The sequence below is a fragment of the Lepus europaeus genome, chromosome 8, assembly GCF_033115175.1.
Source record: "Lepus europaeus isolate LE1 chromosome 8, mLepTim1.pri, whole genome shotgun sequence".
NCBI lineage: Eukaryota > Metazoa > Chordata > Mammalia > Lagomorpha > Leporidae > Lepus > Lepus europaeus.
The window spans coordinates 71,228,769-71,256,201 of record NC_084834.1 but is presented as its reverse complement, the minus strand read 5'-3'; the positions used below and the strand labels follow the sequence as shown (position 1 = coordinate 71,256,201).

The 27,433-nt window shown below is 36.5% G+C and overlaps 1 protein-coding gene across 2 annotated transcripts in view; it reads right to left on the bottom strand.

The window, feature by feature from the left end:
• The window catches only part of TBCK (TBC1 domain containing kinase), a 259,648-nt gene that overhangs the window by 100,771 nt on the left and 131,444 nt on the right, over positions 1-27,433 (bottom strand). For both annotated transcript variants that reach the window (XM_062199774.1, XM_062199773.1), the window contains exons 22-23: positions 27,213-27,374; positions 2,222-2,397 (exon numbers count right to left, since the gene is read on the bottom strand). In XM_062199774.1, coding sequence (XP_062055758.1) covers positions 2,222-2,397; positions 27,213-27,374 — 338 coding nt within the window. The remainder of the gene's footprint in view (positions 1-2,221; positions 2,398-27,212; positions 27,375-27,433) is intronic.

The window sequence follows — 27,433 nt, the reverse complement described above, 5'->3', positions numbered from 1 at the left end:
AGATCAGTTCAGCTGCCAGTTCGGCCCAGTCCTAAGTAGGTTACTATACTCCATATCATGAAAAGTGTTACTTTTATTGAAAATGACAATACTTCATATTGACTTCTTTTGTGGTTCCCATTAAGATCTCTGTCCCAACAACGCCCTGCCCAAAATTAAAAAAAAATTTTTTCTATCCACTACCCACGAAACAATAATAACAACAACAAAACAACTTCCTCAATATAATAAAGATAGTTACTCTCTGCTCTGGGCATCTTTTCTATGATTGTTTCACCTGCTCCATTTATAGGCCACTAACCATTCAGAATAAGCAAGTGTACACTGAAATCAGAAAAGTGGCATTTACTAACTAATGACTTAGGTTAAGAAGATCAAGGTAAATATATAACTAACAGAGAAGATCTTTAAAATCAACTATAATAATAATTTCTTATTATTATAATATTAAGATAATTTAGCAAAACAAAGTCAAAAATAAAAATTAATGTTTTAAAATACAGTGATAAGATACCATGTAAATTTTCTAAGCTGTAGACAGCTGTAATGAAATAAATTAGATTTACAAAATGGGAAATGTATGAATATTCAGTGAGAAAAAAGTGATAAACATTTATAATTAATTTATAGTTTCTTGACCTAGAAACAAAGAATCATCTTATTTCATTATATTTATTTATGCATAAATCAGTTCACAAAGGATTTGAGACAACTTTTGGTTCAGTTTACCCTTCAAAACAATCTAATATTTTTTAATCCCTTGATGATGCATTATTTATATCTGCCAAAACAGTTTTCAAGTATGTTGAATTAAATTATATTCAAAATTAGGAATTGATAAATTGTGGTAAAGGTGTTTCTATAAGATGATAATCTTGCTAACTCTAGGCTTGAGGAGGTCTGTTTTAAATAACATTTGAGTCTGGAAAATGCACAACACAATTGTAACTGAGACATGGTAGGGTCACTGCTAGTATTAATTCTCTTTATTTGAACCGAGGACATGGTCCATACCACTTTTCTGCATGTACCCTCAACTGGCAAGGTACTTGGGAAACTTGTAATCCACAATACATGAAAAAAGATCTGAGTAAACTTTTGTTACTATAAAGCCCTTAATAAATTAAATTATTGAGATCCAAGATGGCTGAAGAGGGAAAAGACACACAGATTTTGATCAGGGGAAGATACCCGAAGAATAAGGAAGGAACTGTGTTTTTCAAAACATTTTTTCTTTTGTCAACTAACAATACATAAGTTCCTATTTTTAAACAATCCTCAGTCTTTCCCTATTTTTAGTTTTTTTTTTTTTTAAAAGATTTATTTATTTATTTGAAAGGCAAAGTGGCAGGGGAGTGGGAGAGAAGAGAGAAAGAAATAAAGATAGAAATCTATCTTCTATCAGTTGTTTCATTCCCCAAATGGCTGTAATAGCCAGGTCTGGGCCAGGCTGTAGGGAGAAGTCAGAAATTTAATCCTGGTCTCCCACATGGGTAGCAGGGGCCCTGCTGTTGGGTCATCAGGCATTGCCTTCCCAGGTGCATTAGCTGGAATGCTGGATGGAAAGGGGAGCAGCCAGGACTCAAACAGGCATTCTTACACGAAATGCGAGTGTCACAACTGGCAGTTTTTCCCACTGTTCCACAATGCTGGTCCCTCTCCATTTTTAATTATTCCTTACCTTACCAGTTGCTATATAGATACTTTGTAAATTTTCTATGATTTACAGATTTATGAAAGCTGTTATTGATTTCTGTTTTTATATCATGTCAGTGTGAAATGATCCTTCACATGATTCTTAAATTTGTTAAGACAAACTTGGTGACCTACCATCTCCTATCCTGGGGAATGTCCCATGTACTGATAAGCTTTATGATTTTGTATGTTTTTGTTTTACTAGTTAGCATATTTTACCTGAAGAATTCCCTTTAGCATTTTTGTAAGGCAGGTCTAGTGATGACAAATATCTCTATCCCTTTTTTTCCCCAATAAAGTCTTTCCTTACTTTCCAAAAGGGGTAGAAATAGACACTCTGATTGCATAGATAATAAAGCAAAACTTTCTATCTATAAGAATATATTGGAAAATCTTCCTAATTGTAGAACCAAATAGACACAAAGATTTTTTGAAATATTTGTATGAATGCAATCATATGTTAGAAAAAAAGACATAAAAAGGATATATAAATGACAATAATAATAATAATAATGAAAATACATACCAGATCTGACTTAGGTGGGTCTGGACACTCGGCAGAGAAATAAGGTGCTGAACTTCTGAGTCCACTGCTGTCAGAAGTTGGTTTTGGAGGCTGAGCATGCTGTCTATAAGTAGCACTTTTAGGAGTCCAACAAAACAAGTTGATTGATTCTCGAACACAGCGTTCAATGTCGATTTCTAGACAGAAAAATGGCAAAAGGAATTTGGATTGCTTTGTTAGTGTAAAAAACTCCATCTTTTCTAAATGTATTTATCCAAATAAAGCTAATAACTAATTAGAAAAGATGTCAGTTAAAAAACAGATATTAATTATATTTATAACCAAGACAGTAAAGGAACATTTGGAATCATTTTATGTATACATGTATTTAAATATATACTTTTTTAGGTGTGCATTTTACTTGGTATTTTTATTCACATATTCATATACACATAAATATACTTATTTCATTGTTCAAACAACACAAAATATAACACATTTCCTTAAAGTAAAATCTGCTCTATTTAAATTGATAATGTTTTTACAATCCCAAAGTAAAACAAAGATGGTAGAGGGGAGGCTAGAATTTGGGACCATGACTATTAGAGTAAAGTATACTGACATGTTCACTGCTATTTATTAAAGATTCTTGATGAAGGGCTGGCACCCTGGTGCAGTAGGTTAATCCTCCACCTGCAGCGCCGGCATCCCACATGGGCGCCGGTTCTAGTCCTGGCTGCTCCTCTTCCCATCCAGCTCTCTGCTATGGCCTGGGAAAGCAGTAGAAGATGGCCCAAGTGCTTGGGCCTCTACAGCCACGTGGGAGACCAGGACGAAGCTCCTGGATCCTGGCTTTGGATCAGCACAGCTCCAGCTGTTGCGGCCGTTTGGGGAGTGAACCAACGGAAGGAAGACTTTTCTCTCTGTCTCTTCCTCACTGCCTTTAACTCTGCACTGCAAATAAATAAATAAAATCTTAAAAAAAACATAAAGATTCTTGATGAGGAATTAGCCATTCCTGTATGCAGAAATTAGAGAGTTCACACAAAGGCAATAGAAATCAAGAAGTTGGGGGCTGGCACTGTGGCGTAATGGGTTAACACCCTGGCCTGAAGCGTCGGCATCCCTTATGGGCACTGGTTCTAGTTCCGGCTGCTCCTCTTGCAAACCAGCTCTCTTGTATGGCCTGGGATAGCAGTAGAAGATGGCCCAAGTCCTTGGGGCCCTATACCCACGTGGGAGACCTGAAAGAAGCTCCTGGCTCCGGATCGGCGCAGCTCCAGCTGTCGCAGCCATCTAGAGAGTGAACCATCGGATGGAAGACCTCTCTCTCTGTCTCTACCTCTCTGTAACTCTTTCAAATAAATAAAATAAATCTTTTTTTTAAAAAAAAAAGAAATCAAGAAGTTGGCTAAGATAAAGGAGTTGAGCATTGATGAGCTTTTCTTCCTTTATTTCTAAAATCTGCAAATGGCAAATACACTCTTTTTCTCTGTACAAGAATAAGTGTATCAGTTCAGATAAGCAATAAAGAAAAATATATTATGGGTTAAGTTCTCTATTTCTCTGTTTGAAATGAAGGGCTTACAATATAAAGAGAAAAGGAAAAAGACACTGACTAGATTCTGTGGATGGTGCATGAGTCATGCATTTAGAGTTGCCTTCCATTATAAGGTGAAGAATCCTTGCAGAAGTAAAGGGGAAAATGACATGTAATGAACATCTATGAAGTGTCAGGCACTGTATACATTCACACAGTCCATTTAATATGCACAGTGATTCTTAAAGACAAGTGTTGTTATCTTCCTCTCTACACACCACCATTTCTGATAAAGAAACTAAGACATGAGAAAGCTTAGTAGCTTAATGTTAAATTTATTACCATGAGCAGAATGTCTTAAGCTACCAACGGGTTATAAGGCATCTTTTGTATTTCCCAATTCATTTTAGATTTGGAATATGGCCAAGGGGTCTGGAAAGACCAGTTACTCAATTAAGCATTCCTTTGCCTGTTATTGGTGATATTTGCCAACTTCACAGCTGGGTTCTTCCAGGGCTACACAAAGAGGTCAGACTTCATCATCTCACATGTTGTTCTTAAAAAAGAATCTATAATACAGAGTTAGACTAGCTTTGAGTCATGGTTGCATTTATTTGAGCAATGGTTAATATGGTGAAATGTATTTTTAAAAATGCTCCATAGCATTGTCAATTTGATATTTCACAAAGAGAAGTATGTAAACACAAACTGGAAGAAATATCTTAAGGTAGGTCTTTCTACTCCGCTTAAAAAGAAAGAAATTCTCATTTATTTCAGAAAACTTTCACTTAAAACAGTTAAGATAAAGACTGGGCAGCTAAAGAGAGAAATTCTCAGGTATCTAAGTTTGTCTAGCAAACAAATGCCGAATCAAGGAAAAGGCAACTTGAAACTAGTAAGCAAGCTTTCCAGAAGTTTTACTCGCCCTCCCTCTCTAGCTTGGTCATAGTCTTGAACATGGCTATGGGGAGAGGTGGATGAGGAATGACCACAAAATGGATATGGAGTTTTCTTTGGGAGTGATTAAAATATTTTGAACTTGATATAGGCAATGGTTGTATAACATTGTGAATATATACTAAACATCAATGAACTGTATAGTTTAAAATGATTAATTTTGCTAGGTGATTTCACCTCAATTTTTAAAAAAATCAATGGGCAGGATAAAGAAATCCCCCCAAATTATTGTTGAATTATGTCAAACTCTAGGTACAGCTCATTTATAAGCCTCATTACCCATCTTCCTCCTCATCATCTACATAAGCATACAGCAAACAGTGAATATGAGCATAACACCTGGGGGTAGTTTACTTGGATTTGAACTCTGAAACTCTCTTACTAGATTACCATTGTGAATCTCTGTAAATCTGATTTCCTCCTCAGTCACTGGAAATAAATAACATCTCATGGCACTATTTTGACTGGCATATAGTAAGCATGTAATAAATGTTGATTTTGGTGATACAGTGACTATTCTTAGTACTGTTTTTGTTTCTTATAGCATAATAAAGAACTCCTGTGTCTATAGACATCATATTCATAATAATAATAGCAATAATCTATTCAGTGACTGTTACACATCAGCTACTGTGTCTATATTTTCTTTAATTGTTTAGTAACATTGTACTTGTCAGAAACAAGAGCCTGCCAGCAAGAAGGCCATCACCTAATATGGCCCCTTGAATTTGGGCCAGAACTGTGAGCCCAAACAAACCTCTTAACTACATAACTTCATACATAACTTCACTACATAACAGACCAATATATCCTAGTTGTACCTGATTCACTTCTTGACTGGGGTAACAAATTTTGACTTTTCATCCACATGTAAAATAAATTCCATTGCCAAAGGATACTATCATCAAAAAATTCACATACAAGTTGATTTGCATTTAGCCAGATGAAATGGAAGGTAAATTTGCAGGAAATATAAATATTTATAAAACAATTGTATATTCACATGACAGAAGGGTCATTGAAGCCACATTGAAATATCTGCACTTACAAAGGACATTTAACAGACATTTTGGGCAATATGATGGAAACATTTCCTTATCTACTCTAAAGTTCTCATCTCACAATTAAAAATAATATGATTGATATTTAATATCGGGGCTGGCGCTGTGGTGCAGTGGGTTAAAGCCGTGGTCTGCAGCGCCGGCATCCCATATGGGCGCCGGTTTGAGTCCCGGCTGCTCCACCTCTGATCCAGCTCTCTGCTATGGCCTGGGAAAGCAGTAGAAAGATGGCCCAAGTCCTTGGACCCCTGCACCTGTGTGGGAGGCCTGGAGGAAGCTCCTGGCTCCTGGCTTCAGATTACCTCAGCTCTGGCCATTGCGGTCATTTGGGGAGTGAACCAGCAGATAGAGACCTCTCTCTCTGGCTCCACCTCACTCTGTAACTCTGTCTTTCAAATGAATAAAATAAGTCTTTTAAAAATATTTAATGTCATCCTTTGTTCAAGCTCATAATTTTGTCTTGTGAACTAGGTAGAGAATAACCACCCAATAGCACGGCTAAAGTTATGAAATAATCTTGTATATACAAAGCACAAGCATAAAACATGACTTTATTTTTAACCCATTTACATTAAAATGAGTTAAAATTTTAAAAAATCATTTATTTGATGTTCATTGAGAAAGGACTACCATGTGCAAAAAAAGAAATCGCCAATAACTTGAGGTTTTTATTTAATAGCAAACCAGTAGACGGAAGACCTCTCTGTCTCTGCCTCTCCTTCTCTAACTCTGATTTTCAAATAAATAAATAAATAAATCTTTAACAACAAAAAAAGATCAGTTATTTATCTGAAAGGCAGAGTTATACATATAGAGAGGGAGATATAGAGGGGTCGTCACCTACTGGTTTACTACCCAAATGGCTACAACAAGCCAGGAGCTTCATTTGGTCTTCTACATGTGTGCAGGGATCCAAGTTCTTAGCCATCTTCAGCTTCTCAGGCTGAAGCTCCCCATCTGTACCAACCCAGGCACATTTGCAGGAAGCTGGATGGGAACTGGAGGATCTGGGAAAGGAACTGGCATCCAAATGGGTTGCAGGTGGCAGCTTAACCTGCTGTGCAACAATGCCAGTCCCACTGCTCATATTTTCCATTTGCAATCCAACTATTTAAAAGTCAGGTTTCCTCTAGGATCATTAATAACTTGCAATGCAAGGTTAAATAAGATGTTAAATAATGTTTCTCCATGCAAATATGTCTATGATCTCCCTAATGCTTATTTAATTGAACTACAAGTCAGTTCTTACTGTATTCAAAGAATGGTATTAACTTCTGAGAGATGGTAGAAATGAGTAATGAGTAAGAAATTTTAGAGTTCGGTCCAGTCAGTGTAAAACTTCACATTGAGCACTTTGAGTATTCAATTAAAAGTATAAGACAAGTCACAGTCTTGGAGTAATTAAAAAAGAAACAGAACCTGAAAGTATGTCATTGTAAAAATTAAAAGAAAAAAATAAGTATGGTAGGAGGAGAAGAATAGGAGCAAGGGTGGGAAGGAACTATTATTATGATTCTAAATCTGTATATGAGAAATACATAAAATTTGTTCACCTTACATAAATAAAATTTTTTAAATAATGATAATTTTAACAAATAATAAAACCAAATTTACAACAACCAAAGGATTCACAAATTATTAAATATCTAGCAGATAAAACGTAAGGATTCTAAAGGAAGATATTAAAAGCCAAAGTCTTTGCCATGTATTTTATCAGTATATATGGCTTTAAAGACCTCTAACTCTGCCTTTCAAATAAATAAATAAATAAATTTTACCAAAAAAAATAGAGTACATGGACAGACACATTAATGCAAACAATAAAAAAAGAATCAAATTGAAATACAAGAACAGAGAAGTAATTTGTTTGAAGTGAAAATTTACTGAAAGGCCTTAAGAGCATGATAAATAGAAAGAGAAATACATGGAGGCACAACACAAACTGCTAAAAATAAAAAAAAAGAAAAAATTCAAATCTATAGGGAGGAATGAAAAGCAGTGACAATGATGCATATGGTGGTAAATATAGAAGATTTTTGCTTTTGCTTCTCATTATGTTTAAAAGACAACTGACAATTATGAAAAGCAAATAACTTCAGTATTGTAGTGTGGTGCTTATTACAATGGAGCAACTAGAAATAAATCAAACTACTTGAAAAACTATATTAAAGGAAAATGGATTAAAACCTCAGTTTAAAAAGGAACAAATATCAGACTGAATAAACAGATATGAAACAAATATATGATGTTTTACAGTGACACATTTTATGTACAAAGTAACACACAGATCAAAAATAAAATTAGCAAAAAAATACCAAAAAAGATTAAGCTTAAGAAAGTTCATGTAATTATATTAATAATATCAGACAAAGCGGTCAAGACAAAAATTATCATTGAGATAAAGAGCTTCATTTCATAATAATAAAAGGTTGATCCCATGAAGTGACATAAAGCAACTGAAGAGTATTTGCATTTAGAACTTCAAGAGAACTAAGGCTGAACTAGATAAAGCTACAATTTTAACTGGAGAGTTTAATATTCCTCTTCATTCATTTAAAAAAGAGGAAAAAACCTAATTGTTGGAAGGATTCAACCTACATTATTACTTACTTTATTTAGCAATACACTCAAAACATCAAAATAAACATTATTTTCATATTTAGATAGAATATTTGATAAGAAAGATAAAAACATGCACAAAAAGTAAGTTTCAAGAAATTTTTATAACTGAAAATTTTTGTTGAAACTCTTATTTTCGCAAATTAAGAATCACAATGGCACTTAGTAAATATCTTTAAATCAGTAATAATCAAATCTCAGTTTAAAAAAAGTTCTTCGATGAAATTACAGGGCTTAGAGGCACGTATATTAAAAAAGATGAAAGTTATATAAACAATGACTTAAGTTTGGTCCTTATGTACTCAAAAAAAACAGCACATTATCCGCCTAGCGGTGCCGGCACACCAGGTTCTAGTCCTGGTCGGGGCGCCGGATTCTGTCCCGGTTGCCCCTCTTCCAGGCCAGCTCTCTGCTGTGGCCAGGGAGTGCAGTGGAGGATGGCCCAAGTGCTTGGGCCCTGCACCCTGTGGGAGACCAGGAGAAGCACCTGGCTCCTGCCTTCAGATCAGTGCGGTGCGCCGGCCACAGCGCGCCGGCCACAGAGGCCATTGGAGGGTGAACCAACGGCAAAGGAAGACCTTTCTCTCTCTCTCTCACTGTCCACTATGCCTGAAAAAAATAAAAAAACAAAAAAACAAAAAACAACAGCACATTAAATCCAAGGAAGGTGGATAGAAGGAAAAATAAAAACAACAACCAAAACAGCAATGAACATTAACAAAAGTAAAAAAATTGGTTCTTAGAAAATATTAGTGAAATTGAACACTAGCACAAATGAAGATAAAAAATTATCAATATCAAGAATCCAAGAAGGGATATCACTATAGATGCTTCTAACATTAAAGGGATGGCAGTGCCATGAAAACAGATAGTTTTTGAAAAACATAACTTACCAAAAACATTTTCACACAGAAAGAAATGCACTCCATATTAGTCACAGATATCAAAAGAAATTAATGCTGAATAGAAAAATTTCCAAAGAAAACTTTCAAGTTGGTTTGATTAGGAAAATTTATCAAATCTTTAAGGAAATTCTCACAATCTTAAATTAATTCTGAAAATGGGTAGAATACTTTTAACTTGTTTTAAGAGTATACCCTTAAATAACCCAAATGGAAACTAGTATAATCTGGATGCCAACTTGAGAAAGCTATAAGAAAACAAAATTAAAAAGACATCTCATGAATAGTTATAAAAATATTTAATAAAATATTAGCTGAATGATGACCTGCCAAAGATATACAGATAAGCCTTGGTATCTATGAATATCTTATCCTAAACAGCAAAAGAACCTTGAGTATGTGATTAAGGATCTTGAGATAGACAATCATTAATTATCCCAGTGGATCTGAGGTAATTACAAGTAATCTTATAGGAAGGGGCAGGAGACGAGAGAAAGAGATTTGACAACACTCTGCAGCTGGCTTTACCGGGGTAGGGGTGGGGCATAAACTGAAGACTAAGAGTGGCCTGAGAAGCTGATGTAACAGTTGATGAAGGGAGTGCTATCAAAGTTGCACTTACAGCCTCCTGGCTGCTAATGCTCCTACAACATGTCAGTATCCCCAGTCCAGCCTTCTCTATCCAGAGGCTTTCCTTAGTTACTTCTTCCAAGACCTTCTTACTGGAGGGAAGGGAAAATTGACTTCAGCTTTTCCAGTCTCAGCACTTTTCCACTCCCAGATCTCTCCACCTGCCCTCTACCCAAACCTCTTGTTCAGGGGCTCCCTTGGCAGGAAACAAGCCCCATGCCTGTGCTGATCCACCTACCCCGATTGGCATTGTTCCATGTGGAGAAACTGACCGAGAGAGATGGCTCTTTCTTTCAAGAAGTTTAGCTTCTTGCTTACACTATTTCAGGAAGTGATTGTTAATTTAATTTCAGGTTGGCTTGTTGCCTTAATCAACTACTCCAACACCTGGAAGCTCAGCTAGCTTGAGCTCCATTCACCCCTTGACAATATTCATAAAAGAAAAACATTGATAAATTAAACCTCATTAAATATAAAAAATTACTTACCAAAAGACACAATTCAGAAGATAAAAAGCCAAGAACAGACAAAACTCTTCTACATTTATAGAATCCGAGAAGTGGTTACTTATTAGAGACTGGGGATTGACTAGCAGGTGGTAAAAGGAATTTTCTTGGTGATGAAAATATTCTATATCTTTGATGCCTTATTGACTATATTGTTATGTTTAACTGTCTAAATGTTCTGAGAGGAAAGCTGAATTCCTTAAGGCCTATACATTTCATTGTTTATAAATTTTACTTCCATTGAAAATGTTTATATATTGAAACAGATAAAAAAGAAAGTTCAAAGGGTATGTATCTTCTTTCTCTGTAAAGTGTGTGTGTGTATGTGTGTTTGATTTTTACAACTGGAATAGAATGGGAAGGCTAGGATTGGAGTTGTAGTAATATATTAAATCTGCTTATCTCAACAGCAGAGAATGAGGTGAATGGCAAAATATGCATGCTTCAAAAAAGTAAATTCTAAGGACAGTACTTAATGATTCCCTTTGGTTGACCATGCCTCCATCATCATTTGATGTACTGAGATGAAATATACTTATAGTTGATGGATAGGACATACATTCTAGGTCTTCCAAAGATTCAATAAACTGGATAACCAGATCCACATTTAGGGATTGTTTGTAATGAGAATGATTTGTAGCGTAAGTAATGTAAAGATAGAGTGCTATTACTACACAAAGAGAGTTCTAAATCATTAGCAGCCTCTCAGGACTGTCATGAAATTTATTTTGGTAAAGAGCAAAATTCAATAGGTACTCCTTATCACATTCTTGAACTTATCCTTTAATAACTTCTGTCTTTCCATTGTTTAGACTCATATAATTTTATAGATTTATATTATAGGTTTATAATCCATCATCCATACTGCAGCCAGAATTGTTTTTAAAATGTAGACTCATGTAATTTTTCATCTTACAATTTTCCAATTGCATACAGAATAAAGCTCAAATTACCTATCATGTCAGGCAAGGCCTCCATAATCAGCATTCTGCCTATTTCACCAATTTTTACCACCACCACCAGCATTATTCCAGTCCATCTACTCCAGCTATCTTTGCGTCCTCATCCTACTCTCTGGTCTATTAATATCTTACTTACATTAAGATATCTATGCAGCCCAACACCTTTGTGTCATTCTTTTGCTAATTTTCAAAAAAGGTTTATTTATTTGAAAGTAGAGGGTGTGTGGAGGGGGAGAGAGAGAGACAGAGAGAGAGAGAAAGAGAGAGAGAGAGAGAGAGAGAGAGAGAGAGAGACATCCTCTACATGGTTCACTCCTCAAATGGCCACAGAAGCCAGGGCTGGGCTAGGCAAAGCTAGGAGCCAGGAGCTTCATCTAGGTCTCCCACATGGGTACAGAAGCCCAAGCCTGGGCAATGTTCTGCTTGCTTTCCCAGGTACATTAGCAGGGAAATGGATCAGAAGTGGAGCAGCCAGGACTTGAATCACCCCCCATATGGGAAGCAGAGTTGAAGGCAGCAGCTTAATCCATTATGCCACAACACGGGTCCCACTATACACTTGATGTGATATAGTGAATGTTCTGGATACCACCTATGAAGTATTCTTTTTTAAAAATTTTTTATTTAAGTTATACAAATTTCATTTATCGCATATATACAGATTCAGTAACATAGTGATACTTCCCATCCTACCTTCCCTCCTGCCCCCACTCTTATTCATCCTCCCTCTCCTGTTGCTTGTTTTAATTTATACAAAGATATATTTTGTTTACTTTATAGTCATAATCTTTTGCTATTTTTCAAGCCCCAGTTTTACTCCCCCATCTTATCACAAGGTAGTACCTATCTTTGCTGCATGCCTGCTGTGTAGTAATGTTTGCTAATCAAGTGTTTAAGGAATAAACTTACATATCCTAACAGAAAGTGATCAAGACTTCCTGACACGAGTTCATCCACATTAGATGTTTCACAGCTTGAAAACAAGCTGAGTTTTTTCACTGGTAAACATTATGGTATGTTTCCCAAAAGTAATGTATTATTGCCTTGCTTTTCTGTTATCAACATAGTATTTTTCATTAGCTCCATGTATAGGAGTTCAGCCTTTCTGACACTATAATTAATCTATATAATACCATTTGTATTATTTTCCTCAGGTGCTCCTTTGCATATACTTAGCTCATTCATGCTTTAAATCTCATGAAGATCACACACACACACACACACACACAAATCCCTTCATGCTCCTGGCAGTTTTAGGGCGAAAAGAGCTTTTTAAACATGTCCATAGCCTTATAGTCTCCTTAACATGTCTTGCCCTGAAAGGAAACTCTTTTACCAGGCCCAATCTGGTATTTTAGTAGATCAACAAGAGCAAATCCTAAACTCTGACTAGTCTTCAACGTAAACTTATCATTTTGTCATAAAAATTATCTAATAGTGCCTCAATTTCTCAATCTAACTGCCCCATAAAACCTGCAGCACATATCTAAAAGCTAACCATTCCTCACCCATTCCTAATGTTCCCCCATCTCCCAGCTCAGTTAAGGTACAGGGATCCATCCACACTAAAGATTCCACTGAATTCCAGATCCTATTGAGTCTACAGTACAGTTCTGAGACAGGAGTTGAATTCCTTAACTGAAAAGATTGGAGAACTAAAACAGAAGTCATTCAAGTGACTTAATTAAATACAGAAGTAAAAGGGCCCGGCTAGCTCAGTCGGTAGAGCATGAGACTCTTAAATACAGAAGTAATACCATATGTAATTCAGGTAACCTAAGTCATCAATGTCATTCACAGTTTCAGAGTAATATTGGGTCAACTAGAAATAATTATGCAGGAATGCTCTAGGTCAGTATAAAGAAATGAGGGAAAAGTAATAAACTGTACACTATATACAAATACACTTATCATATATATACATATACACATTCACAGTAGCGAGTCACTAGATATTTGTTGAACCAATGAATATATTTTATAAACACAATCCTGGCTATGCCTAAGAGTGAAAGCATGGCACAATGTGTTAATGTGCCCCTACTTTAATTAATTAGCCTTCTAAATCCAAGAGATGTGCATACAATAACTGGTACCTTTGGGAAGCATCTATCATCTCTGCTGCTTAATGCTCACAATGAAGTGAGAAATAAGTAGGAAACAGTAATAAACATTGCTGACATATGAGTATTTAAATTGTTTTCCAGTCTCACATAATTGTCTTCATCAGTTAGCAGTTGAGTAAGTAAATATGATGCAAAGCAGCTGTGTGGATAACAGCAAATGGCACACCTCAAGGAACAGAATAATGCAGAAGCTTGGAAGATTCAGCACACTGGGTCTGTTGTAAACATTATTTTCTTTCTTTTACATTTGCTGGTGAATCAGAAATAGAACAAGAGCCTTTGATTTCTCTGGCAACTAGATCCTTGTGTTCAGGTTCGATAAGCAGTTTTCATTGTACTGAATGTTTGTACTGAAGGATTGAAATGGACTGAATTTTTCAAAGTAATTAAGTGTAGTTTCCTGTAATTTAAGAAAATTTGATGTCATTTTCTCTATGCTACATCATTTCAAATAATTCGCCTAATAATTCCTGTTGTATCATTCCTTTTTCTCTCCACTCCATTCTGTTTGTTTTCATTTATTTTGTGTTTTGTTTTGACTTAGCACACACTGCACATTTAAAAGGGACATGTAGTAGGAAGTTATTATTCACTGTGTTGATAACAACCATTTATGACAGGTAGACATCATATTACTTCCATTTTATGCTAAATGTGTAGACATATAGAGGCAGGTAGAGAGATGAAATGTGACCCATGAGTATTACTAAATTCTTATGGCACACTGGACAATAATTGTTACATGTAACATTTAAACATACTTCAGTCCTTCCATTCTTACTTGCAATATTATCAGAACTATATGTGGAAAATTTTAATCATACTTTCTAACTCTAGGACTTTGTGGTTAATTTCCTTTAAACCTGAAAAGTGAAAACTGATAGGTATATTTTAAGTGTCCTGCAAACCTAAGCACATAAAAATACTCAGTAGTCAAACAAAAGTGAACTACTTCCATCTTTGGTATCTTGAAACAAAATATTTTTAATAACACTGATCTAAACTATAATTTTTGGACTCTTCAGAAAAATCATAAAGCAGAAATTTTTGTCAATCATAAAACAGTTGCATTCTCTTTTGCTGCAAATGCCAGGATTTCATTCTTTTTTATGGCTAATATTCCATCATGCATAAATGTCACATGATCATTATGCTAAGTGAAATAACCCAGGCCCCCAAAGACATATATCACATGTTTTCTACTATCTGTGGCAGTTAATATATATAGAGTATAAAGATTGTATGTATATCAAATAATTTATTATAAAGTTAAAAATACTGCTTCACTGAATCATCCCATATAAAAGACAATATACTCTTTTTTTTTCTATATCAAACCAAAAAAAATGGGAAGGGAGAAGGAAAAGTGAGGACTTTTATGGTACTACTAATGTTTTGTTCTTAATTTGAGTGTTGGTTTTGAGTGTGGTCAGAGGACAAAAAACACATTTTTATGTACATGTTTTGAATTTCTTGGTATACATACATATTTCAATAAAAAGTTTTTAATAATCTTAGAATTGTACCTGTGAAATACATGAAATCTGTTCTCTTTATATTAATTTTTTTAAAAAATTATAAAACAAGCTATAGTGAATAGCTTTCGTATCAGATTCATTAAAATACTCTTCATTCAATGTAAGCAGAAAATTCTGATAAACTCTGACCCTATTTTTAGTTATAGTTCTCAACATAATAGGAAACATTTCTTTTCACATCTACCTATTTATATGTTGCAAAATTAGTCATATGCTTTAAGGGAACCAAGTAGGTCACTATTAGGAGAAAGAACTCTTCAGCTTCTTAGAATCATACAACATTTTGAGAATCTTCACCAGTTTTTGTTTCATGATTTTCATTATCATTTATTTAATGATATTTATTTAATTAAAAGCCTAAGCAACAATGATCATCAAATTTCCCTTCTTTCCTAAGCAATGCAGTAGTCCCAAACCTCCTACCTCCCAACAAGACTGATAGATCATAATGAGATTCTGAAGATAATTTTTCATGGAGTTTTATTTCAGTGACTGAACAACCATGCTAATAAATATGAATTCACCACCTTCTCATTTATCCTTAACCAACTTAAACTTAAAAGAATTTAAAATGCCATTTAGATTTTAATGATAATATATAATTTTTATGGGTAGGTGTGGGGAAAGAGGGAACAGAGCTAAAATATCTATTAATTTCTATCAAGTCTGTCCTTTGGAAATTCCAAGAATACACATTCAGAAACAGACACAAATGATTATTACATAGCTGAAAGCAGAAAATATGACTTATTATTAAATCTCACTGTCAGGTAAAATGGCATCAATGTAATAACTTGATAATACAGAACTTGCACTGAACAACTGTGTGCTACAAAGGCTCTACTCTTTCACCAAATAAGTTTTCTACTCTATATTTGGTTATAAGCCAGAAATAAAATTATGGATAACTATTGCTAGCACTGATGTTAAAAATCCTTTGCTTTACTTATGATGGAGTTCCTTGAAAGGAGTGTACAGAGATCAGAATGCCCCAGAAGTATTAAAATAGCATTAATATTTTTGTATCTAATGTTATTTTAAACAATACCTTACACATTTCAAAACATTAAGAAAAAAATGTCTACAGACATATTTTAAAAACTATCCTCAATGTGGCCTACAAGATACTGCACAATCTATCCTTCTTTGTCTACTTTACTCTTTCCAGCCACCTTCCTGTTTGCTCTAAGTGTTCCAGTCTATAACGGACTTCTTGGAGTTGTTTGGGCATTTGGGCATTTTCTTCCCTGTGTTTAGAAGATTATTCCCTCTTTCCAACTTTCTGCTCTCCAACGTGAATTATATAATTTCATATACCACCTTAAATATTGCATAAATAAGTAAGCTACACTAACTGCTTGTTTTCAATCCTGTTTTCTGTGGTACTAATCATCACTGAAACCATATAGGTCACAAATTAGTAGCCTACATGACAGAATCAGTTGTAATCAACTTGTCTTTTTTTTTTTAAGATTTATTTATTTGAAAGTCAAGAGTTACACAGAGTCAGAAGTGGGGGTGGGGGGTGAGGGGGAGGAAAGGAGGGAAGGAGACAGAGAGAGAGAGAGAAGAAAGGGAGAGACACTGAGAGCTCTTCCATATGCTGGTTCCTTCCCCAAATGGCTGCAATAGCTGGAACTGGGCTGACCAGAAGCTAGGAACCAGGAGTTTCCTCAGGGTCTTCCATGTGGGTACAGGGGCCCAAAGATTTGGGCCATCTTCTACTGCTTTCCCAGGCCATAGTAGATAGCTATATCATAAGTGGAACAGCCGGGACTTGAACTGGTGCCCATATGGAATGCAGGCACTGCAGGTGGCGGCTTTACCTGCTATGCCACAGCATTGGCCCCTCAACTCAAGTCTTAGCTTTTTACAATCTGGAAGCACTGTTTACAATTAAGAGATCACACATAGATATTATGGTAACTATATTTTATTTTTAGGAGTACTTATCCCTAAATGAAAGAAACTATTAATTGAAAGTCCAGACTGAGTTTCATTGGTATAGTTAAAAATCTTCCAAATTCTTTTGAAAGCTGGCACATAAATGTGGTAATGTTAAATTTACCTGGCAAAGGCTTTATTAAAACACATACTGAATAATGGAAGTTGTAGCAGTCAAGTATCCATTCATCTGATGATGATGTTGAGCCATCATAACATTGAAAACATGGTTTCTTTTTACTGGTTATGCATTTTATCTCTGCTGCTTCAGTGTAATATGGAAGTTGTCTTTAACTAAACCTTCACAATTATATTATGCCTCCAAGGCATTATGTTTTGTTTCAAAAAGACAAAACCTTATATTTTAAGACTTCAAATCAATCCTTTCAATTTCTATACTACATTGTGATAGAGTTGGAGAATTTAGACATAGGGGCCTGGCGCTGTGGATAGTGGGTAAAGCTGCTGCCTGAAGTGCTGGAATCCCATATGGGTGCCGGTTCAAGTAATGGCTGCTCCACTTCTTCTTCTTTTGTTTTTTCAAAAATTTATTTATTTATTCAAAAGTCAGAATTATACAGAGAGAGGAGAGGCAGAGAGAGAGGTCTTCCATCTGATGGTTCACTCCCCAGATGGCCGCAACAGCCAGAGCTGCACCAATCCGAAGCCAGGAGCCAGGAGCTTCTTCTGGGTCTCCCATGTGGGTGCAGGGGCCCAAGGACTAGGGCCATCTTCTACTGCTTTCCCAGGCCACAGCAGAGAGCTGGATCAGGAGAGGAACTGGCGCTGATATGGGATGCTGGTGCTTGAGGCCAGGGAATTAACCCACTGTGCCACAGCGCCAGCCCCTGCTCCAATTCTGATCCAGTTCTCTGCTATTGTCTGTGCAAGCAGTGGAAGATGGCCCAAGTCCTTGGGCCTCTGCACCTGTGTGGGAGACCTGGAAGAAGCTCCTGGCTCTTGGATTTGGATAGGCGTAGCTCTGGCTGTTGCGGCCATCTGAGAAGTGAACCAGCAGATGGAAGACTTGTCTCTCTCTTGCCTCTGCCTCTCTGTAACTCTGTCTTTCAAATAAAGAAAGAAATCTTTTAAAAAATTTGGATATCAGCAAATTCTTGTCTATTTATCAAAATACTTATAGAAAAATAATTCAACCAAAACATATGGATAAGTTTTAGGGGCTAGTGCCGTGGTGTAGTAGACTCAGCCTCTGACTGCGGCACCTCTGGCATCCATTTTGGAGCTGCCGGTTCATGACCTGGATGCTTCTCTTCTGATCTAGCTCTCTGCTTATGGCCTGGGAAAGCAGTGGAGGACGGCCCAAGTTCTTGGGTTCCTGTACCCATCTGGGAGACCTGGAAGAAACTCCTGGCTCCCGGCTTCTGATTGGCTCATTTGAAGCACTTTGGAGAGTTAACCAGCAGATGGAAGATCTTTCTCTGTCTCTCCCTCTCTAACTCTGCCTTTCAAATAAATAAATAAAAATCTCAAAAAAAGAGAAGTTTCAGATGCATACACAATTCTCTTATACTTTTTTAAAGATTTATTATTTATTTGAAAGTCAGAGTTACACAGAGAGAGGAGAGGCAGAGAAAGAGAATGGTCTTCCGTCTGCTGTTCATTCCCCAATTGGTCACAACAGCTGGAGCTGTACTGATCTGAAGCCAGGAGCTTCTTCTGGGTCTCCCACATGGGTGCAGGGGCCCAAGGACTTGGGTCATATTCTACTGCTCTCCCAGCCATGGCAGAGAGTGGATAGGAAGTGGAGCTTCCAGATCTTGAACTGGTGCCCATATGGGATGCTGGCACTGCAGATGGCAGCTTTACCCGCTCTGCTACAGTGCTGGCCCCTCTCTTATACTTTTAATTCACTGTATATTTCACTGTACAATGAAGAGAGTTATTATTCACACATACTTTTTTTTATTTGACAGGTAGAATTATAGACAGTGAGAAAGAGAGAGACAGAGAGAAAAGTCTTCCTTCCGTTGGTTCACTCCCCAAATGGCAGCTATGGCCAGCGCTGTGCTGATCCGAAGCCAGGAGCCAGGTGCTTCTTCCTGGTTTCCCATGTGGGTGCAGGGGCCCAAGCACTTGGGCCATCCTCCACTGCCTTCCCGGGCCACAGCAGAGAGCTGGACTGGAAGAGGAACAACCGGAACTAGAATCAAGTGCCCATATGGGATACTGGCGCCGCAGGCAGAGGATTAACCAAGTGAGCCATGGTGCTGGCCCCTCATACATATTTTTAACAGTTAAAATGCTCACTATTTATTTATTTATTTAAAAAATTTTTTGACAGGCAGAGTGGACAGAGAGAGAGAGACAGAGAGAAAGGTCTTCCATTGCCAATGGCCGCCACGGCCGGCGTGCTGCAATCGGCACACCGCGCTGATCCGAAGGCAGGAGCCAGGTGCTTAATGTGGGAGTTAATCAATTATTTATTTATTTGGGATACAAGGAGACATAGGGAGCACATCTACCTACTGGTTCACTTTCCAAATACCAAAATACTAGCAACAGCCTGGACCTGGCTGAAGGGGAGAGCCAGAAACAAAGTCATCACTGCTGCTTCCCAAGGTCTGCATTAACAGGAAACCGGAGCCAGGAACCAACCCAAGTCATTCCTGTGGGAAGCGGATGACTTAACCATTAGTGTTTTAGTATATGCGCTGTTGAAGCAAGCACTCATTAGTGTTTTAATAATACCTATTATCAGTGTACTGAGATGCTAGGGCAGGGATGCTAGAAATGGATTTACTCTTCAAGATGAAAGGTCTTTGTTTTTGTATATAGTATATCCTATATATATATGTATATATATATATACACACACACACATATATATATATATAGTATATATATAGTATAACCTATTTATAAATAAAAAATGAGCTATTTAGATGAATTTTTAGTAACAGAAACTGAACAGAGAAACTTGTCTGAACAGTAAAACAAACAGGGTAACATCCGTTGAATGCTAATGATTAATAATGTGTACGTTTGGCTGGCGCTGCGGCTCACTAGGCTAATCCTCTGCCTGCAGCGATGGCACACCGGGTTCTAGTCCCGGTCGGGGCGCCGGGTTCTGTCCCGGTTGCCCCTCTTCCAGTCCAGCTCTCTGCTGTGGCCTGGGAAGGCAGTGGAGGATGGCCCAAGTGCTTGGGCCCTGCACCGCATGGGAGACCAGGAGAAGCACCTGGCTCCTGGTTTCAGATCAGCGCAATGCGCTGGCCGCAGCAGCCACTGGGGGGTGAACCAACGGCAAAGGAAGACCTTTCTCTCTGCCTCTCTCTCTCACTGTCCACTCTGCCTGTCAAAAAAAATTAAATTAATTAAAAAAAAATTTTTAAAAAAATAATGTATAAGTTTTCTCTCAGTTTTAAGTTAATAGAGAAACTTTTATTCTTATCTTATACCATCTGTAAAGAAAATCCAAAGGAGATCCTTTAAATGCCATGCTATATAATGCTGGAATTTATTAAGATAGAAACATGATATCCAACAGTTAATAGAGTTTTGTCATTGTGTTTAATTGATATTGATATTTTAAATGAACACTTTCCTTTGGAGTTAATTTCCACCAGGCATTTACACTGGAAGAACAGTGATTAAGAATCATGAATGAAGAGTAATTAATGCATAAGGAGCTACCTAGCTTGTCTTTTTTTTTCCTTCTCCTTTTTCTTTATATTATCACCCCATTCCTGAACTATAGCATTTGGATGAACTGATAGCTTTTTGGTTACTAAAAATTTACTTCATATTTAACACACATAACTCCTCATCAGTATTCATCCTAACTAAAATATTTAAGAAAAAATTCAGTGTTGACATTAAGACTGAATCATTTTGTGGTTCCTGCCAATCATGAACTCTTTGATAGTTACAGAGGCCACAAAGCATTTCCATGTACTCAAGAGTATCTCACAGAAACATCCAAAATTTAAATATTGGCAATTTGCTGTATTAGGAGGCTAAATGGAGATTTAGCAACAGCATCAGGAACACATTAAATCCATGTGGATGAAGGAAAGATCCCAATTTTTATGCCACTATAGGCAAATTAAAAAAATCTACTGCTGGTATCTGAGCATTACCATTCTGGGACTAAATTTCCACCAAAAGTATATGACTGAATTTCCCTATATCTTTCCAAAACTTTTTTTCTAATTGTGATTTTTTAACACTCATAATTAAGGTTTAGACTTAGCAAATTAAAATACAGGGCATGTGGTAAAATTTAAGTTTCAAATAAACCATGAATATTTGGAACCTATTTTTATTAAAATTATCTCTTTATTGGACATTTATATTTAGTAGGACATCCTGATTTTGTCTGGGTATCCAAGATATAATGTGGTTCTCATAATATAATGACATGCTGTATAATATACATTCTGGACCATATTAATTTAAAGATCTACCACATTTCAAGTATAGAGGCAAGCTAGGGAAGAGCTTAATATTATTCTCTGATACAAATACAAGGATGCAAAATAGGTTGAGTTTTGTCAAAAATGTGTTAAAAGGTCTATGAGAACTCACAATCAAGAATATGTTCTTAGTCTTTCCTTATTCTAAAATCCTTAAAATTATATGAAATTTCATATAAATCGAATTGAATTTCCTCACTCATTTTCTCATCTTTATCAACTGTCCAATTTCTTTTTAGGTATAAACAACAAAGTAATGAGTCCTGACTTTGAAGAATTTGTATATTTTACAACTTGCTCTACATCTGAGTTTTTATAACTGCACTCATTTTGTTTTAGTCTCAACTTATTTGCATGTTATTTGAAAAAAAAAAAAAACTGGTCTTCTTAACCTAGATCATAGAAATTGTACAAAACTGTGTTGGTCAAAAGATATGTTACTTTCATAAAATAATCTGTGCTGTTCTCAATAATGAGAAAGATTGTATTGCCTTAAGTAAATATAGATAAGTACCTTCCTCCAGTCACCTAAGGTATTAAAGTAGTACTTTGGGGGAACACATGAGAAAAGTATATGGAGTATACTCTGTATTTCCCTTTGAAATTGTTAAAAATATATTTTCCTTTAATGTTAAAATGAGCATTTATTCAACATACTATATTTATTTAAAAGGGGGAGAGGGAGAGGGAGAAGGTGAGGAAGAGGGAGTGGAATAGTGAGAGAGAGAGAGAGAGAGAGAGAAGGAAAGAAATGAGTATCTTTCATCTGCTAATTCAGAGAAAACATCACAATAGTAGGATGTAGGCCAGGCAAAAGCCAGGAGTCAAAAATTCAGTCTATGACTCCTCTAGGTTAGGTGGCAGGGACCGAACTACTTGGGATGCCTCTCAGGGCATGAATTAGCAGGAAGCTAGAATTGGGAGTGGAGACAGGATGTGAACCTAGGCACCTGGATATGGGATGTGGGCATCTCAAGTAGCATCTTATGGTGCAAAGTGCCTGCCTGTAATATCAGTATTTTAATTTCTGAGAATAAGTTAATGTCTTCCTAATGGTTTTTTAAATTACTTTCTAGAGGTTCACTAAGAAAAACTTCTTTTTTGCGTTTAAATATTCCTGTCTTTGAAGGTATTCAGGAATGCAAAGATATGTATTCAAGGAACTTATTTCAACTACACTCATATTTATGACATCGATATATCAGCTTAAAATTTTATTGTATAAAGGACATGTACCCTGAACTCTTATCCACTTTAAAATATTACCTTATTGGTTTTATTCAGATATTAACTCAATTTCAAAACTATGAATATACTCTCAAAATAATTTTTCCCTTCAATCAGCCAAGTGAATATTATAGCAGGATGATATCCAAGAGATAGAACAGAATGAACACTGGTAAACCCCATCTTGTAAATGATTTAAAAAGCGGGTTTAAAAATTGGTTAACACTGGAAACTGCTCTCCTAATGTCACCGGCCCAAATCCAGTATTATATTGTGCTGTGCAAAGTCCAATATTTCTGCCACTACTTTTGGATTCTCCTGAGAAATGTCAAATGTCCTGGTCTCTAGTATCAAAATGACATACATACCAATAATATCAAGAACTTTAGGAAAATTCTCTAGCACTACTTGTACTTCCTTGGAATGTAACATCACACAATATCATTTACTACAAGGCAATAAAAGTTGAGAACAATTTTTGGCAGAAATAATTATCCCTTTCTGCTGAGTTATCTGTTTAAGAATTAAAGAATTAGTATAGGAGACCAGGAGGAAGCACCTGGCTCCTGGCTTCAGATTGGCGTAGCGCGCCGGCCGTAGCAGCTATTTGGGGAGTGAACCAATGGAAGGAAGACCTCTCTCTCTGTCCCTCTCTCACTGTCTAACTCTGCCTGTCAAAAAAAAAAAAAAAAAAAAAAAAAAAAAGAATTAGTATAAAGGAAAGGAAAAGAAGAAAAGAGCAGAAACTTAGGTAAGTTGGTTATTACATAGTCTTCATGTATTTAAAATATTAAGTGCTATGTATACATAAAATAGTTATATATATTATCTTGGATGGACTATTTAATTATCATTATTTCATACCATAATGCTATCGCACATATTATCTCCATTTTACTAAATTGTCCATATTTTATAGGATCCTTTCCAGTAAGATTAAATAATTTACCAAAGTTCACATGGCCAGTAGGTCCACAGATGGGACATGAAATCACATCGTACTTTATTTACAGATCATTTTTTTTAAAAGCAGCAGTACCCTACAGAAAGTTTCCCAGTCTACACAATAATGAACAGTGGAGCTAGGAACTCGGATTCATGCTTGACTTACCTCTAAAACCTGTGCTATCTATGTACTACTCTCTGCTCTGAGCAGTGAAGAGATTCTTTTTTTTTTTTTTTTTGGACAGGCAGAGTGGACAGTGAGAGAGAGAGAGAGAAAGGTCTTCCTTTTCCGTTGGTTCACCCCCCCAATGGCTGCTGCGGCCGGCGCACCACGCTGATCCAAAGCCAGGAGCCAGGTGCCTCTCCTGGTCTCCCATGCAGGTGCAGGGCCCAAGGACTTGAGCCATCCTCCACTGCCTTCTCAGGCCACAGCAGAGAGCTGGACTGGAAGAGGGGCAACCGGGACAGAATCCGGCGCCCCGACCGGGACTAGAACCCAGTGTGCCAGCGCCACATGCGGAGGATTAGCCTATTGAGCTGCGGCGCCAGCCAAGATTCTTTTTATTATAACATACACTTAACATAGAAAACATACTGGATCTCTTGGCTATTTCATTAGCTTTTGCTGTTTCAAGAAAATGTGACTGATACTTACTTCTGTAATTTATAGGTAAAGCTAATGAGATTATTGCATTTATACTACCAAAAGGAAAGCATGTCATGATAAGATGGAAAGGTACAAGAATAATAATGGCATTAATATTCATTATGATTCACATAGCACTTGATCTTTGCTAGGCTTTGCTCTAAGTTCTTTGGATGTAATGACTTAACTCAACAACCCTATAGGGTGGGTACTATTACCATGCTCATATAGTTGGAGATAAAGAAATAGAGGACTTGGCATTGTGGTGCAATGGGTTAAGCTGGCATCTCATAGTAAGTGCTGGTTTAAGTCCCAGCTGTTCTGCTTCCAATTCAGCTCCCTGCTAATGTGCCTGGGAATGCAATGGATGATGGTCCAAGTACTTGGATACCTGCCACTAATGTGGAAGATCCAAATGGAGTCCTAGGTTTCTGGTTTCAGCCTGGCCCAACCCCAGCCATTATAGCCATTTGGGGAATGAGCCAGTGAATGGAAGATCAATCTCTCTCTCTCTCTCTCTCTCTCTCTCTCTCTCTCTCTCTCTCTCTCTCTGTGTGTGTGTGTGTGTCAATATGCCTTGCAAATAAATAAATAAATCTTATAAAAATAAAGTAGATACAAAGAGGTGAAGTCATTTCCTTATAAATGGCTATGACTGAGCTAGGATCACTTTCCAGTTCCATCAAACACAGTTGAGGAGCTCAACATAGAAGTGACCAAAGAACTGATAAATCAGAAAAGGGCACTGTGGACCAAGACAATTCAAATCAACAGAAGATATCTTATTTTCAAAAGTAAACAGAATTTACCTTGTCAATTGGCCAGTTATAACAAATGCATTTGCCTACTTTCTGATTTCAGAAATAATTTTTTAAATATTTTAATTAATTTAAGAAACACACACAGAGTGGGAGAGCAAGCAAAGGAGCAAGAGAGAGAGAGAAAGTGCTCCTATTTGCTAATTCACTCCCCAAATGCATGCAATGATCAGGGGTTGAGGTTGGGAGCAAAGAATTCAAGATTCCCATATGAGTACTTGAACCATTGCTGCTGCCTCCCTGAGACCACATTAGCAGACAACTGGGATATCCTATCTGCCTGTTAGGCCAAATGTACACCCTCAGCAATAATTTATTTTTTAAAGATTCATTTTAATTTTTTGATAGACAAAATGATAGAGAGAGGGAGTCAGAAAGAGATCTTTTGTCTGCTGGTTCACTCCTTAAATGGTTCCCACTGCTGGGGCTGGGCCAGATCCAAGCCAGAAACCAGGAACTCAATCTGGGTCTCCCATGTGGGAGCCAGGGACCCAAGTTCCTGGATCATCTTCCACTGCTTTCTCGGGAGCATTAGCACAGGGCTCAATGGGAAGTATAGCAGCTGGGACTCAAAGCTAAGTCCTGATATTGGATTCTGGTGCAGCAGGCAGTGGCTTCACCTGCTGTGCCACAGTGTTGGTCCAGAAATACTTTTGTTTTAAATGGCCAAGTAGAAGTGCCAATAAACTGTCTATAAAAAATGAAAATAGATTTTTTTTCACCAGTGTTTAATGGGAACATTTATGCATGAAACAGGAAAGGTATTTAATTTGTTTGATTTGAAAGTGCATAATCAGCATGTCTAATACATACATACATACATATATATATATATGAATATATATGTTTAGAACTGACAAGGAAAATTCTTTTAATCCTAATAATTCATCCTGTGTTTACTTTGGCAAGCTGAGAATGACAGGAAAATATCTGTAGGGTACAGATAGTATTCCTGGTTTGTGAAACTAGCTACTTTTTTCAAAGTCAGAAGAAAAAGATAAATTGATTGTCATAAAGCATCAATTGTAAGAAAAGAAATAAACCATTTTTGTTCACAAAAGAAATAATTCTCTTTAATTAAAATCTGATAAGTTAGAAAGTTGATAGTGATACTTTTAACTGATGGGAAGTTTTAAATAAATACAAGGCATTTTTGCTATTATTGTTCCAAAAGGAATAAAGATTTTGAACAGAGATGGTAGAATATCAAATACAGATATTCTGCTAAAAATAAAAATCAGTCTAACCAGTAGGCTACCTGTTCTTGAAAGTGCTTAATAAATATAATCTTAAAGTATCTTTCTTCCTTTCTTTGGTTTTCAGGCAAATTTATTTCTTGGATAATGATAAGTTTGTTTATTGTGAGCAGTAACTTGTTCCTACCTGAAAACAGAGAACAGCAGTAGAACTAACAGAAGATATAGAACCAATGAACTACTGTTAGGAAATAGGATCTTTCCATCCAAAACTCATCTGACTTTCTAAAAAAATGTACAGATGTAGTTATAGATTTAGCAACATCATTCTACAGATTTACATTTCAATTAACCTAATTGACTTCATCTTTTCAACCATAACATCAAGCTTATAGTTACTCTCCACATTGCTACATTTAAACTTTCAACTCTTAAATTTTCAATCCCTTACTTGTGAACACCTTATGTAGCTTAACTTACTGTCCTGTATTGCATGAGAGAATTTCTCAGGAGCTCCATTTGTCCTCCCCAGAGGCCAGTGTTTCCTTTTCTCAAACTGTCAAATTGTTAGCAAGCAGCTGTGGCCAGGAGGGAGCAAAGTTCCATGTGAATTGCATCTTTGTATAAACACAGATTCTCAAACACCTTCCCAAGTGGCTTTTATTTACTCCCAATTACTGAAGATAAACAGCCCTGTCCTAAACAAAAGGGCAAATATGTTATTGTGCCTTGGCCTTTTACCCTTTTGGTGCCATTACTGAGATGGAAGCAAACCACACGCAGTGAGCTAGCAAGGTCCAGAATTCTATCTACAACGCTGGGTCAGCAGGAGGAACATAATGAAGAATGATGAGGCCTAAGCAGAAAAGAGTCTGAAGGCTTAGGTGATTATTTTTGCAAATACCTCATTATTTTACAGTCATGTTTCACTTAGTGATTCTATCTGTTTATATCTGTACCTGGTAAGTCAGAGAAGAGAAGAATACATTCATTAAAACCGTTAGCCAAAAGCCGGTCTCGCAGCTGTTGAAGAATAGCTACTCCGATACAGAACGGGAAAGAGGAATTCCCAAGTAGTAAGGTATCCCAGAGGTGAAAAATTTTGTGCAGTGGAAAAACATCTGCAAAATAACAGACAAAGATCATTAAGTTAAAAAAAAAACTAAAATAATAAAAATTA